Here is a 15,377-nt window from a genome sequence, read left to right on the forward strand (position 1 = left end):
TTTGCTTAATTCTAATTAGAATTGAGCCAGACGCCAGCAGGGTACAGGTGTGCGAGATGGCTTCCCCACGGGCAGCACTGCCAGGTGTCTGAGCCCCCAGAGCAGGGACCCTCGGCTATGGCCTCGCCATGGCTGCACCGTCACCCTGCAGAAGTGGGGGTTTTAAATAAAAGGACTGAAGGAGAAAATCTGCCTTTTCCAAACAACTTCTAAAACCCACACAGTTTCAGAGCCCTATTTGTTTATTTCTTGCAGTATGTACATCATATAGAGGTCTGTTGATGAGGAGTTCATGAACAAACTGTGCAGAGATCCGATCGCGAGGAACTCGTGAACACACTCCCACCTAACTGCCATTCCCAAGTGGGTGTCCAAGGCACCTGCCTGCCAGCCCCGCACTGGGAGCATCTGCCGAGAGCCAACAGCACCCCTGGTACAGCCCCCGGGCACCGCCTGCTACCAAAGAGCTTTGCAAGAGTTAGCCAGCTCTATGTAATATTAAATGAATCATCATTTAATATAACTTGAAAGAATCAATACCAAAACTGAGACCTAGAGCTTTCCATGTCTTACAAAGAGGATGTAACTTACCGGGTGCCCAGCTCCATTAATCAGTCACTTATCCCTGAGGATAGAGAGCATCCACCAGCATATTGCCTAGCACACTACCCCACACTCCACACCAGGTAATTTAATTTTTCCCTGTTATCTATTTCATTTCTCAGATTACTGAAAGCCAGTGGCTTACAAGAGGGACTCCAGAAATGACCATTATATTAATGTGTTGCAATAGACTGAGCCTGATTAAATATGATTAAAACACTTTAGAGCTGCACGAAGGTCCACTGCACAGTACAAGAGGTTTTCTTGGGGTTATATTCCCCTGAAGGCAAAGGCTGGAGCCCCTGACATGGAGCAATCCATCCCCGGCAGCAGCAGCGTCCTGGGGAGCCTGGCAGTATCCTCAGGCATTCAGGGCCGCCGTGCCAGGCTCAGGGACACCAGACGGCACAGGGCTGCAGGTTGCTCAACAATTTTCTCCCTTCTGTGGTATTTCAGGGTTTTTTGAGGGAAGCAGCACTGGGCCGCGCACATCCTCTCCCTGGCAGAGCCTGAACCAGGGGCACTGATGGAAGCGCCCTGGGTGCTGCCACCTGCCCTCAGCAGAGCCACGGCTGCCGCCCACGCACCAGCCTCCCTGCAGAAAGGGTTAAATAACCAAAGAATGTTTTCAACTATGGCCAGTTTTTCTATGGTAAAAATATAAAATAAAGGAGGGTGAAGAGTTAGAGAAATGCACCAAGGCTGGCAGCTCGTGGCAAACAAGCGGCTTTCCATTTTGCCATATTCATTTTCTAGCCTGGGCATACAGAAAAGGCAGATTATTTTTTTTTTCCCCAGGTGCTTTGCATAACCTGATCGAGAAGTGTATTCCAAGCAAAGCTCAGCCCAAGCTACATTCTTCCAACTTGGCTGTGCTTGTTGACTAGTAGATTTCAGACAATTATATATATTACTCCACTATCCATACACGTCAAATATCACCCAAGCATTACTTGTAACAGCTTAAAACTCTAAATTAACTTATATGAAGAAATATGTTGCTAAGGTCTTGGATGCTGAATAATACATACTTCCATTCCGCCCTTTTCTGGGATGTGCTGTGGCAGATGGATGACTAATTATTGTGCAATAACTTCTGATTCTTTGAGATGAGCTGGCAGAGGGTCAGAATAAAGACGAGTTACAGCAGATTCCATTGGTTGCAAACCTTTCTCCCAGTGCATACCCCTCCAGCAAACGGCCCGCTTGCCCTGGAGCCCCCGGCTTTCACTAGAGCTGTACCCTTCTCCGGCCAGCATGGGGACCTGCACTCTTTTGTGAGCAAACTAAATGAGAGCTGAGTGTCTCTGCAGAATCAAAGAACCGTTCAGGTTGGAAAAGACCACTAAGACCATCGAGTCCAACAGTTAACCCAGCACTGCCAAGCCCACCGCTAAACCGTGTCCCCAAGCACCCATCAGTGATTATCTTATATAAGCCAATACTGAATGATAAGCACTATTAAAATTTCACCTTCCCCAGACAGTATTTTTTTAAAAAGGAATTTTAATTCTTCTCTTGAGACTCTGTCTTTCAGCTGCAACAACATTTCTAATTACTAAAGTGAGTGGCACAGGATAAGAATCCCATCAGCTACATCCAGCAAAACTGGCACAAAACCTCACTCCCTGCATTGGAATGAAAACTCTTCACATTGACCAGTGCTCCCAAACTGATGAGAGGCATCTGCTGGAATTAGTCACTGAGGAGAATTATCACATCACCCAGAACAATATCATTTGCTGAAATGCAGCATATTACTAAGAAATGAACTTCAGCCCAATTAATTTTATCATTGCCTTTTCACACTGCCAGGCTCCTCTTTGGGGAAAGCAATTCAGCAAAACCCGTTGTGTCAGCACTTACTCCACCACTTAGTTACTAACCTACATTGCTAGTTAAAAAAAAATAAAAAATAAATTATTTCAGGACTTTTGGAACCTGGTTTTTACCTGAACAAGGTGACTTCTCCCAGCGGGAGGTCTTGCGACAGCAGGCTTTGAGACCGTTCTGTTTGCCCAGGGGTGCAGGCAGAGCACTGTGCTGCCCAGCAAAAACCAGGGACTGTGGCAACTCTTTAGCTTTCTAATTTTCCCCTCCACTCCCTTGGGACTAACCAGGAAAATATTGTTCTTTTCACTTCCAGAGCCCGCTGCAAAGGCTTCTTAACTTTGTGGATTTTTTTGCACCCAAGGCAGGAGCACGATGTACCTCCAAGCAGCATAATGTCAGTTTAGTAAATTAAATGCAAGGCGCCAGCAAGTCTTCAGGTGACCTCCAAGCACCGCCAAGCACTTCCAAGCCAAGGATTTGCTGTCCTTCCCAGGACCAGTGCTGGCCAGGCAAGTAGTCCCTGATCTCCCAGCACATCCCAAATGGCATCAAACCACCACTTTCATACTGGAATGGCGCCCATTCAATTAACAAAAGGATTTGCAAGAGGATCGTTACTTATTGCCAAATGCATAACCACTTATTAGGTCCTTGGGGGGAAAAGAATAATTACTTTTGCAATCTACAGGGTGTCTTTTTCTGCAGTGAATGTGCATTTCATCACCCCAGCTGGGATGGGCAATGAATGGAGGGCTGGTGGGGGGAGCTGCTCAGGCCGTGCAGCCTCAGGCGGGGTAAGCAGCTCCCCCCAGCAGCCTTGTCATGCCTATCTGGACACACTAAGGACACCCGTGTTCACAAACACCCCAGGACAAAACAGCAACCGTGCTGCTGAAATGATGGAAATGCTGTGCTGCTGTCTAGAGTCTTTCCGGCATGGGGATGAAGCCAAGCAACTCTGAAAATGCACACTGAAAACACGGGGGGGGAGGGGGGGGGGGGAAGGCTTATCAGGCAGTAGCACGTCTCCAACAGGCAGTTTAGCCATCGCAAAAGCTACCTTTCAAGGCAGCAGCACCGAGCGGCACCGGGGGGAGCCCGGCTGCCGGCTGTCCCACCTGCGCGTCCGCAGGGCCACTGCCTGACCAGGAGATGGAGAAATGGAAAGGTGGTCACCTCACTATGGGGAAAAACACAAGACAATAAAAATAAATTCTAGTTGTTCATTTTGGCTTGCTTAAACTGTAATAAAAGCAACTTCTGATTCAAAGGCTGCTGCAGAGGATCACGCTGAGCTGAGCTCCGTCGCTTGCCGCACGTGCTGGGGTGATGCTGGCACGCCCCAAGCACACGGCACCCGTTCCTCCTTACACCAGCATGACAGCCTGCCTAGAGGAGATCCACTGAGCAAAGGGGCATCCTGAAACACTGCAGTTACACCTAGTATTTTGAAGCAGACAGCACTAGGAAATATATCTAGAAGTGCCAAGGGCAGAACCCCCAGGAGCTCCCCCAGCCCAGCAGTGCTGCAGGCACATGCTCCAGCTCTGCCCTGCGTTAGGTGCGTTATTCCCATGTTACTTACTGCAGTCGGTCCTGGGAAGCAGCCATAGACACCCTGGGAGCTGGCACCCCCTCCTTCAGCGCCGGCATCAGCCGTAACCTAAATGTCCATCCACTTCCCTGACCTATTTCCTGGTGCTGGAGTTGTTCTGAGGAAGGGGGAGAAGCTGGTGTGCAGTCCGATGAGGAGGGGTGCCTGCACCTGACAGGTCTCTCTTAAAATTAACCTTGATTGGAATCATGTTGCAGCTTTGCCTTCTCTCAGATACCTCCCCTTGGATTCTGCCAAGTTCTTCCTAATATCCCCAGGTCTTAGAAGGGCACTTTTTATCCTAAATGTTTTGCCTTTGGAATCTACTGGACTGAACAAAGCATCGCATCCAGGAAAGTTTCCTCTTTACATTACCCCATGCTTGCAAGCCCTGCAAATGCTGGACGCAACAAAAACTCACTATTAATAATCATTAGTGTACAAACTAGGATTAATAACCAAGAGAGAAAATCAAGGGAATTCTCTAAGCACAGGCTGGGCCACAGACCTGCTCTGCTGGGGCCGAAAAGGGGCATTTTCTGTCTGCACCGGGAGATCTGCAGCGGGAGGGGCGGGTGTGGGGCAGCAGGGGTAGCTGCAGGGAAGAAGAAAGATGCTGGAAGAGCAGCTGCCATCAGGCTTAGTTATTTACTTCAATTAAGCAAAACATTGCTATTGCATCAATATCGGATTTGTGTTGAAGATTGAAGCCCATTTTCAGTCCACCTGAACCACAGCCAAAGCAAAGCCAGGGTTGCCGAAGCACCCACCGTGGCTGGCAACACAGACCTGCCGTCAGCCCGGACCCAAGCTAACCTCCTCACAGCCTGCCCCAGAGCCTGCTTTTATGATTGCTTCCTAAAGGACGGAGCTTTGAAACAAACTAGCAACCTGGCAGCTGCTAGAGGAGGTTTAGCTGGCATTTTCCTGAACTCAACCCTGCCTCGAGCCACCGTTCAGCAGTTTGTGCCAACGCAACGCACGGTGACGTCCCAGCCTCAGCAGATCCCAAAGTCAGCCCAAAAACACCCAGATAAAACCTGCTTTAACCAAGACTGCATGGACTGGGTTTCATCCCAGGCCACGCACATACTGCAGACTTCAAACCTGCATATAAATATACCCATAAATATCCTGAACTTTCAAGTCAGCCCCCGGGAGAGATGCTGCATATGCTCAGCACCACTGGTGCCGCTGCGGGGAGCCGAGAGCAGGCTCAGCAGGCAGCACCTGCCCATGGCACTGGTGATGTATTCAGCATCTGGCAGTGCAGGCTTCCAGGCTGGACTTTGACAGGAGCAGAAGGTGTGTGAGAAGCAGTAGCAAGGGTGCAAATTCCTGCTCTGCACCGTCCGGAGCTGCTGCTCTGCACACAGCTAAGGGTTAGCTGGGACTTGCTGCTGCGCTGGGGAACTGTGAGGACAAACTTTGCGCCAAGCGCCTGCGCAATGGGGAGCTTCCTACAGAAAGGCGTGAGTAATCCTGGGAGTACCAGCAGGCTCAGCCTGAGCTCTGTGGAGGACTTTACTCTGCCAAAGGGAGCGTGTGTGCATGTGTGTGCGCATGCGTGTGCGTACATGTGCGGGCAGGCACGCACACACGTGTGGCTGGCGATGGCAGCGGGGCAGCAAGCAGCAGGACCCGGAGCCAGCACCGCCCGCGGCTGAAGGGCTCCTGCTGAAACCCGGCCAGGGAGATGGGGCTTGTGCTGTGCACAGGCGGCAGGTACCGCTCTGCTGGAGGAGGAGAATGGGATTATTTTACATCAAGGAGGAAACACCATGCCACAAATGCTGTACACACATGCGGGCACTCTGTTCACACCGCAACCCACACACATCCCCTGTTTCCATCCCATCCGCCCCCAGCAATGCACAGCATGGGCAAGAATCCTACAAAAATAACACGAAAAGCAAGAAGCAAGTGGAAATGGAAGTCGTTTGGAAAAAGGATAGACACGGGAATATCCTTCTTCACCACTGCACTAAATAGCAGGCTGTATAGTTTGAACAGACTAAAAAACACCCCCACTTATGAAAAGTTATGCTGGCTATTAAAAGAAGGGCACAGCTGGATGCAGCTTGATAGATCAATCTGCCCAGGAAATAGGGAAAACATTAATGCTGTAAGCTATATCCCAATAAATATAATGCAACTTTGCTCTGAACCGAGAGGATTAGGGCAGGATTACAGGATTATAGAACCACATCAAGTGCTCTCATATATTCTGCCATCTAAAGATTAGGTATTTTAAAGCTTTGATGCATGAAACAAGACTGACCAAGGGAGCCTGGAAAAGCAACTATGGCAAAGTGATCGTTCCCAAATTCCCCTCTTCTGGGGCAGCCCTGGCGGGGTATAACCACGACCCCAGAAGAAGGGGTAAGGGCTGAAGATCTGCCTGCTCACCCGCTGCACGCTGACTCCTCTCCTGTTGCACAGTTCAGCACAGACATACTGACACAGAGCAAAGCTTCCCCATGGCCCAGCCACACAGCCCGTAGAACTCTCAGGAGCGGGTACTGAGGAAAGATTATAAAGGAATTGAAAAAAAATGCAGTAAATGCCTTCCCCAGTATATCATCTTGGCTCTCCACCATTTAAAAATTTGCTGTTCTAGAGGTTAAATCCCCCCTTTGTATTTAATAGCCTTTGATAGCCTTGCCTGATACCTAATAACATTTCAAACATGCTCATGCTTCCAGCATCAAAAAAATCCCATGCCAGTGAGTTCCCCAATTTCATTACAAGACACAGGAAAAGCATTTCCTGTGGTTCAGACCTGTTGTCCAGAAATTTCATTTGCATTCCCCCTGGTTCCTGTGTTACAGGAGACAGCGAGTTACTTGCTACAGGCTGTTCCTGATTTTAAACACATCTGCTGTAATCGCTGTCAGTCATCTATTTCCTAAGCTAAAAAGCCTGTTTAATCACCTGGTGCAAGGACAACCCCACCACTCAGAGCCCTCTGCTTTCCATAGCCCGGCTTACCGTGCCCATTCAAAATGGGGTGGCCAGCACCGAGTGCAGGATTTGAAACGTCAGCTCCCAGAAATCTATAAAACCACCAGTATTTCACTGTTATGCATGTTATGTTTTCTAAAACAGCATTTGCCTTTTCATCTAGGTAAGTCAGGGATGGCGGCACATTTCAGTAATAGTTCTTCTGCAGAAGTATTTTCTCCTTTTGCCCGTGCTGGTCAGTGCCATCAGCCATCACCACAAAACCCTGGTACTCACCAAAAGCCTTTTGCTATCTCAGGGTTTGATCCTCTTACGCAAGTGTCTTAAATGTCTTGGCAAGGTTACCAAACTGGAGAGCCTTTCTAGTAAATTCAGCATGTTTGATCTCTAGTAATACTTAGAAAGTAACGATGCGGCTGAAAAACTACGTCCATTCTGGCGCTGCAGGCGACATATTTCACTCCCTTATTGCTTTTCCTGACACAGACTTGTACCAAAGCAAGACACACACCAAATTAGACACACACCAAATTAGACACACAAATCACAGCCCTTCTGCCACCAGTTTCTCCCTAGAGCTCTCTGCTATTTCCTCTTGCTGTATTTAGCTACAGTAAGTGTTTTCATTTTTCAGAATTAAAAAGAGATCGGCTATCTGGTCGTGGTAGTATTTTTATCACCAGCGCCTCCTCCTGCTGTGCACCAGCATGAGCTGCCTCCTCTTCCTCCTCCTCATGCATCAAATGAGACTGCAAGTGATTCAGGGTAAAGGAAAAAAAATAAAATCGAGTGAGGGTGAGTTTTACCACCCGTTTTCCTCTGACGATTCACAGGTGCCCTCTCCTCCCTGCAGTCACCATGCCCAACTCACGGCGCCAGCCGAGCGCTAGCTCTGCGACGGTCCCATCGCAAACGGAAAAGAGAAAGGAAATGTCCTGCAAAGGGCTACCTGCTGCCCAGTCTTCATACAAGGTCTTCAGCATGACAGTCCTAAATTTCAATGTTTTACTTAGTTTAACCAGCAAAAGCAACATAAACCGGGCAGAGCAGCCCAGCACTTTCTCAGGGTGCAGGAGCTGCTGCAGGACAGCCAGGGGGCTCGCTGCAAACCAAGCGAGTTTGCCAGGGGCTTGTGTGCTGCAGGAAGAATTCGCCTTCCCTGAACAAAACCTCAACCGAATATAAAATACAAATAGAAAACTGTACCCCCAGCTCCGAAGGCTGCTGCGTGGGTTAATCCAGCAGCACCTTGGGAGTCCATGACCTCCGTAAATACTTTCCACCTATAACAATGGCCAGCAGCATGTTTTGCAGAAGTTGCCTAGGTGCTTTTGCAGACATATACATATAACATTTCACCTCCAGGCCCTCAAACTGCAGCTGCCCAAGTGCAGAGATGCTATTTCAACCACGCATCCACAGAATAGCGAGAAGATTCAGAGTCACAGCTTCCCAGTGGCGAGGACAGACCTAGCCCGCGCAGCCTGGCCTTTAGGAGCCCAGACCCCAGCAGTGTGTACGGAAGGAAGCGTGCAACAAACACCCCGTTGGATAATACGACACCAAACTGACTGTGCAAATGGCATGTTGTCTGTGAGCAGTACTATCGTCGCCAGAAACAAACTAAACTCGTGCACTGCTGCACCTTCCGTTATTCAATGATAGGCTGAACTAAGCTGTATTTGCTAAAGCAATGAAAGGAAAAAGAACTAATCGTCCTATAAACCAGCTTATGTGTATTTAGTAAGTGTTTCCTGTTAACAATTCGTTACTTTCCACACATAATTAAATAACTCTTAAAAAAGGAGGTGGGTGGGGGTGTTTATTGTGCTGTCTTTAGACTAGTCCTATGGATACCTGAAGGAATGTCTGGAAGGTAAAACAAGTCACGCTGGGAAAGAAGATGTTCAAGCTCACAGTAAAACTAGAAAAGCCCCTGCACCTCTAAAGCTAGAAAGGCAGAAAACCTACAGAAAGTGGCAAGTGATGACTGCTGGGACATCGCCCCTGCCCTGCAGCACAGCCCCTGCACAGCCCCCTCTCCTGCCGACAACTTCTCTCTCCTGAATACATGTGAAACACAAAACTGCATAGCTGTTTCTGTCAGCTATGAAAAACGCATGTACTTAAAATTAAGCATAAGCTCAAATCCATCAGCTTCTATAGACATAAAGCACATGCTTTATTTCACCATGGCTGCAGGCTCCGATGAATGAAGACACTCCATTTTACAAGCCGAGGGCCAACCACTGGGGAAAGCCTCAGAGCCAGCACCAGCGACTCTGGACAAGACAGTCCCAGAATCTCTCATTAATCATGTTTTTCTGTGATTTAAAACTCAGCCTCCAGTGGGTTGGGGTATCCATCCCTGCAGAAGTTTTCTCCCCAGCCTCCCTGCGGGTTTCCCCTCCAGGCTGGGCATGTTTCCATGGTTCCAGAGGAGAACACGGCTGCAAGTTCTGACTGATGTGGGTTTGACTCTGCAGCAGCTGGGTGTCCGTGCACCAGGGTTGCTGGCAGGACAGGCTCCTGCTGAGGAAACTTCAGGCACCGGGTCATGACTGCCCTCCGGGAACACTGCGCCACTCTGACATGCCTTGTGCTTCTCAGCTAGGGCACAGCAAGCGTTAAACTACGTCCAGAGTGAGCCAACACCATAGAAAGTGCAGAATTAGGAGAGAAATAAAATAAATGGGAATTTTTACACATGTGCTAACACCAACGATTTCAAACACAACTGACACGTGGGGTTAGGATCATCAGAAGGGGAGAAAGTAATTGCTCATTAGAAGGGAGGCCAACTTGCAGGTCTGAAACCCGCAGTTAATCACAGCATCTCATTGGGAGAAGGCATCGCTCCTGCTGACCCGGAGTGATGCCAGGGATTACTTCCACCATAGCTCCGCTCAGAGCATGGCATCCCTGGGATGCCGTTCCATTGCCTTTGGACATTTTCCCTCTCCATCACTCACACACTGTGGCTCAGCTCTCTTCTTATTTACATCGGCTTTCAAGGCTGCGTAACCCCAGCTTGCTCTGGGGATTCCCCACTGGTGCCGGCAGAGCAGAGGTACGAAGCCCTTTGCCGTTTCTTCTGATGCTGGCTTCAAAGCACTTCTTGGACACGGTCCTCCCTGGACAGAGCCTCCAAACAACAACAATTTTCCCTGGCCAGCAGCTAAAGCTATGACACAACTGTGCTCTTTCCATAAGGATAGTAAATGTCATGTTTTATGTCAATTTTAAGCTCAGACTGGCCACGGCAAAAGCACTGCTCCCTCAGGAAAGCAAACATTTAGAAGAAAATTTTCTTTTATTAGAAGCACAGAGAATACGTCTAGTTTCCATATAGGACGTCATCCATTTACAGTGAGTCTCTTTGAAACAAACCAAAATGACAAGTGATGGACTAAGCACACCAATGTCCTCCACACCCATCAGCCCCAGCCTGCACCCTCTTTCGCCAGGCCGTCCCAGCTCCCTGCATGGATGAGGCCCCCTCCCTTGCATGCTCTAACACACAAGCCATGTAATTTCACTGCCAGACCCCAGTCCTCAGGCTTTCAGTCTGTTTGCTTGGGTTTTATGGCAGAGTGGGGACAGACGCTACATCAAAGCACCAGCTACAGTCAGAACATCTGTTCTTCGTGTTTTCTGGTTTGCTGTTCAGCAGTTACCCCTCTAATGCACATAAATAAATGTGGTTTTTATTAAGACATATGAAAGAGTAAATACTTTTACCCAACTTTAAAAGAGGCTGTTCAGTAGATGGACACGACCAATGTTAGAAGAAAAAGAATGAAGTTTTAAGAGAATAGGCCACGTGCATTTAGCTTTGCTCAAAGCTACGCTAATTCTTGTGGTGCTTCGAAAACTCTGAGGAGGAAAGGTGCAGAAGCAGACAGTGTCTTTGGATTTTGCAAGCCTGCCCGAAGGCTCCATGGGTTGCTCCGTCAAGTTGCTCACGGTTTCAGGGGTTCGTGGCCGAGCAGCCAGCCACCGAGCGCTCAGCGAGGGGCATGCAGCAGTACCTGTACTTCATTCCCGTCTCGGCGCGGACGGTCTCTTGCAGCGACAGCCCGTGCAGGTGCAGGAACTTCTCCAGCTGCTTCAGCTCGGCACCACGGCTGGGCTTCGCCGGCCAGCCCGCGGCCGGGGGGCAGGCCCTGGGTACCACGCTTTGCCTTTTACCTCTCAGGAGCCCCTCGCTCGGCTTCTGCAGGCTCGGCTTGTGGGGCGGGATATCCGCGCAGGCCGGCTTGTACAGATGCATGGTCTGCCCGCGGGGCTGCCGAGAGAGACCCTCGGTGCCCGGCACCTTCCCCCCACGGTCTGCCACGGGGGGAGCCCAGGGCCACGGCACCCCCTCCGGCACGGCACGGCCTGAGCTGGGCTGTGCCGCCCAAGAGGACCACGGCACCACGGCGCAGCGTTTTTCTCCCAGCCATTCCTGATGTTATTGCAACTGGCTCATTTCAATTGAAGCCCGGGATGGATTCTGGCCAAAGTCAGCAATCTCGTTCATCTGCTGAAACCTATAATGGTCAAGGACTCCGAGGGATGGGGACTGCCAGTGGGAATACAGCGCTGACCCTCTTTCCCAGGTCTTATATTTAGATAATAAGAAATATTTGTTTGGGATGTGATCCAAGACCAATAGATATAAACCAAATATTCTCACAGAGTTTATTTCAGGCCCTGGGCCGGACAGATGAATGCTGCAAACATCTCTTATGCAAGTCATTAAAATGTTTTGTTCTCTCATACTTCACCGTGAGCTCTCACAGCTCAGGTTAACTGGTCTGTGAACTTCCTCGGTATCTGCAGCCTCCTGGGCCTTTGACAATTAATAACACAACAAAGGTTAAGGAGCATCAAACACCAAGAAGAAAAAAATAACCTAAACCCAAACAGACAAGGGAAATACTTGAGAAAGGAATGAAGTATGGGCATCAGAGCCAGGGCAGGGAAGGAGCACCAGCTTTCGGGAGACTCTGCGCTCCCGCAGGAGCCTGTGCATGGGTGGGGAGAGGTTGCAGGAGGGTATCTAGTGACAATATATCAAGCTGTAGCCCTACATGCAGTACTCAAACAGCAGGCAAAGCCCCTGAGATGCCACCAGCCATGACAAAACCTCCCACTGGACAGAACTGGCATGGCCCTCGGCGTGGGGCAGCAGGCAAGGACAGAGGCACGTGTCTGAGCACTATGCCTAAAAATAAATGTACTGAACCAACAAACAGTTATTTCACCACTGCTAAGCAGCAAACAAAAAGGTTCTAGTTCTCAGGGTCTTCATCCCTGAGGGGCGATGGGAGAAACAGCACAGGTTTCACCGCTTCACCAAAGCCAGTGCATGAGGGCATCCAGCACCCTCTGGTCAAGACAACATCCAGGAGGGCCACAGCAACCCTTCCTGGCCCACAGCGAACAACTCACAACCATGTCCAATACACACCACGGAGGCAGATTTCTGAGGCTCTTCTATTTTAAAAGTTCTTTTTCTGACTGTCATTTCAATCCCAAATACATCGGAAAAATAAGTTAAATAATCAAGTGATGGATGTATCATGAACTCAGCTAATCTTTAAATCTTTCAAAGCAGATAAAGACTGATCCCAAACGCAGAACGTATTTTAAAAGATTATAATTCAATGTCACGGAGAGGAGTTCAGCACGGACATTTGGACTACCCGGTTATTCTTTCTCTGCAACTGTTGTACCAGGGCCCCGAGGGCACTAATGGACCTCAGTGTCCCTGATGCCCCAGGCTGGGGTGGCGGAGGGTCCCCCACGGTATCCTGACATGCTGCTGCCCAAAGATGGGGGATCCTGTCCTCGTGGCGCTGCGCCAGCTGCCCCACCAGTGGTGGGGTGCAGGTGTCCTTCCAGGCTCTGCTCTTCACAGCACAAGTACGCTCGGGTGGGGAAACGTGCCCTGTGGCTCGGCCGTGCCGGCCTCGTAGGAGCTGCACTTTTTCCTCCCATCACTGTAACACGGAAGGCTGTAGCTGTGATCTCTGTGCAGCTGCCTTTTGATTTACCTCCCGTCAGATCCAGCTCTCTGCTCATTTATAATGCAAGGTGAATCAATGCCAAAGAAATATTTCCACAAGCTTCTTCTGAATTTTTTAGACATAAGTTTCCCTGGTTCGGAGTTTTAGGGGCTTGTATGGATCAGCATCATTAGAAACTTAGTTCTTCCAAAAGTTACTCCCCAGCACTTTGCTTTTATAGTGCCATTTAAGACGACAGGTCCTGACCATGGGCTGTGGTGGCTGGTGAGCACTGTGCCCCAGAAACTGCTCGGTCTTGGTCTACATACCCACTTGTATTCCCTTCATTGCACCAGTTAGGCATTTCTGTGGTTAACAACCACTTGCCCCATCTCTCAGTTTTACCTCATTTTCCTTTCAGTTATCCTGTTCCCAATATTTATTCCAATGGCTTTTTTATTAATTTCTAATCCTAGCCTGTCTGCAAGGTCTCGGTTTGTACCAGGCACTGCAGGCAGCCCCGTTCTGTCCAGGATTAGGGAAGCTCTCAGCCGACTTCTCAGCTGAAATCCCCACTGCTACTGATGTGTTTGTGTGGGGCTGGGCGAAACCCTGAAACCCCCCTTTGGCAGCAGCCCTGGCCCTTGAGGCAAATGAAACCCACGTCCCCCAGACCTGCCCTGAGCAGCGCGATGCCGCAGTCCCGTGGCTCGGGGGCAGCAGTGCCAGGCAGCTCCAATTTAGGTCCCTATTTCATTAAGGGTCTTACTCAGCACAGGAGATTAGAGCGTCGCACGTCTAAATTTCCACTTATACCAAGATCCCCTTATATTTTTTTAAAGAAGCAAGCTCAGATTCTGGAGGCTGTGACATTTAAGACCGATGGCAGGAGACATTCAGCAGCTGCAGGTTTCCCCTCCTGAGCCGCTCACCCCCAGCTGGCCCGTGCCCGGGGAGGGAAGGGCAAGACAGGGACCCGGGGCCAGCGGCACCCAGCCAGGACACACAGAGTCCTGCCATTCCCCGTCACACACACAGTCCCTGCACACCACCAGCAACTTTTCAACCAAACTCAAACAAAACCACAGTCACTTGGACAAAACGGCTCGTGAGAAATAAGGCTGAATAACCACGGGTAGCTTGTGCCAAAGAAGTTACAGAAACTAAGGAGCAAGTCTGCAGAATATTCAGCTCTGCAACACACATCTCTGTGGTGCAGGAAAAAAAGACCCCGAATAATCAGAAAAGTCAGACTCAAAGCAAAAATCTTTCTATTGTTATTATCATTATGATTATCACCACCATTTCCCAGAGTGCAAATTGCTGCTGCCTGAAGAGCCAGCGGGGCACGTACCTGTGGGGCATCCCGGTGGTGTAGGCGATGGTGTACTCGTGGGACAGCTCGCAGACCCGCAGGTACCAGTTCATCTCCAGCTCCCGCAGCAGAGCCAGTCGCCGGGCACGCTGCTGCGGCTGGCCAGCCCGGGCTCGGCCCTCCTTCCCGCTTTCCGAGGAGCTCTTCAGGGTTCTCTCCCTGCTCCCCAGGGAAAGCACCGACTGCTTCCTCAGCTTCAGGGTTTCCTCGGCATTTTTACCCCCCACAGTCCCTGTGCGTGCCGCCAGCATTTTGCGTTCTGCCTCGGCGTGAAGACAGCACACCCCAGCACTAAGTCCCTGCCCTCAAATCATTTAAACTGATTTTCAGCACGCGCTTTCCTCCCTCTATAGCCTCATGCCGGCCACAAAGCTGTAATTAGATATGTGTCTGCGGAGCTTAACCAGAAAGAAGAGCTGCAACCTTCTCATGGAAACATCTGCAGCAGCTTCCCATTTGCCAGCAGGCTCCGCTTTGCAACGGGTAAGGAGGACAGTTCTTTAAAAACAACGTGTAAACATGTGCAAAGCAGCACACCTAGACTGGACTCATACAAAACAGGGTGTTTAGATGGATGGTAGCAGATAAAAAGGTCTGACTCACTGAAGCTGTAAACATCGGAGGGCTCCGGCCAGCACAGGTGAAATCATGCATGTCACTTGGATGGCAAACCCGCAGCCACGTGGACTCACCCGAGCAAATTGCAGCGCGGTGCCTGCCAGATTTGGCCTTGGAGCATCAGTGTCTTCACCAACCAGCTGCTTTAAGAGATGAGCTGGGCGCGCCATCCCTCCTCCTCCCATGCGTGGTGCTCCAGCTCCTCGGGTTGTCCCGTCTGGCGGGAACTTCCATCCTCCAAGGGATTTGTGGAAATTGGGGGATCTAATCACCCTTGAGATGAGAACAAAGTTATGGCTTTTCCTGATCCATTTGTTTGCTGAGCAAATGGTGTTTTGGGAAAAGGTAGGAAAGGAGCGGATATACTAGAACTGAATTAATTTCCCTCTCTGGT

At 49.8% G+C, this 15,377-nt stretch overlaps 1 protein-coding gene across 2 annotated transcripts in view; it reads right to left on the minus strand.

Moving 5' to 3' along the window:
- KCNAB1 (potassium voltage-gated channel subfamily A member regulatory beta subunit 1) overlaps positions 1-15,377 on the minus strand; it is a 72,545-nt gene extending 57,168 nt beyond the window's left edge. The window contains exon 1 of one of the 2 annotated variants that reach the window (XM_037407636.1): positions 15,058-15,377. In XM_037407636.1, coding sequence (XP_037263533.1) covers positions 15,058-15,104 — 47 coding nt within the window. In that variant the 5' untranslated portion in view covers positions 15,105-15,377. Of the gene's footprint in view, positions 1-14,344 lie in introns of both variants that reach the window. The other variant, XM_037407633.1, reaches the window with a different exon arrangement.

This window comes from Falco rusticolus, chromosome 13, assembly GCF_015220075.1.
Source record: "Falco rusticolus isolate bFalRus1 chromosome 13, bFalRus1.pri, whole genome shotgun sequence".
Lineage (NCBI taxonomy): Eukaryota > Metazoa > Chordata > Aves > Falconiformes > Falconidae > Falco > Falco rusticolus.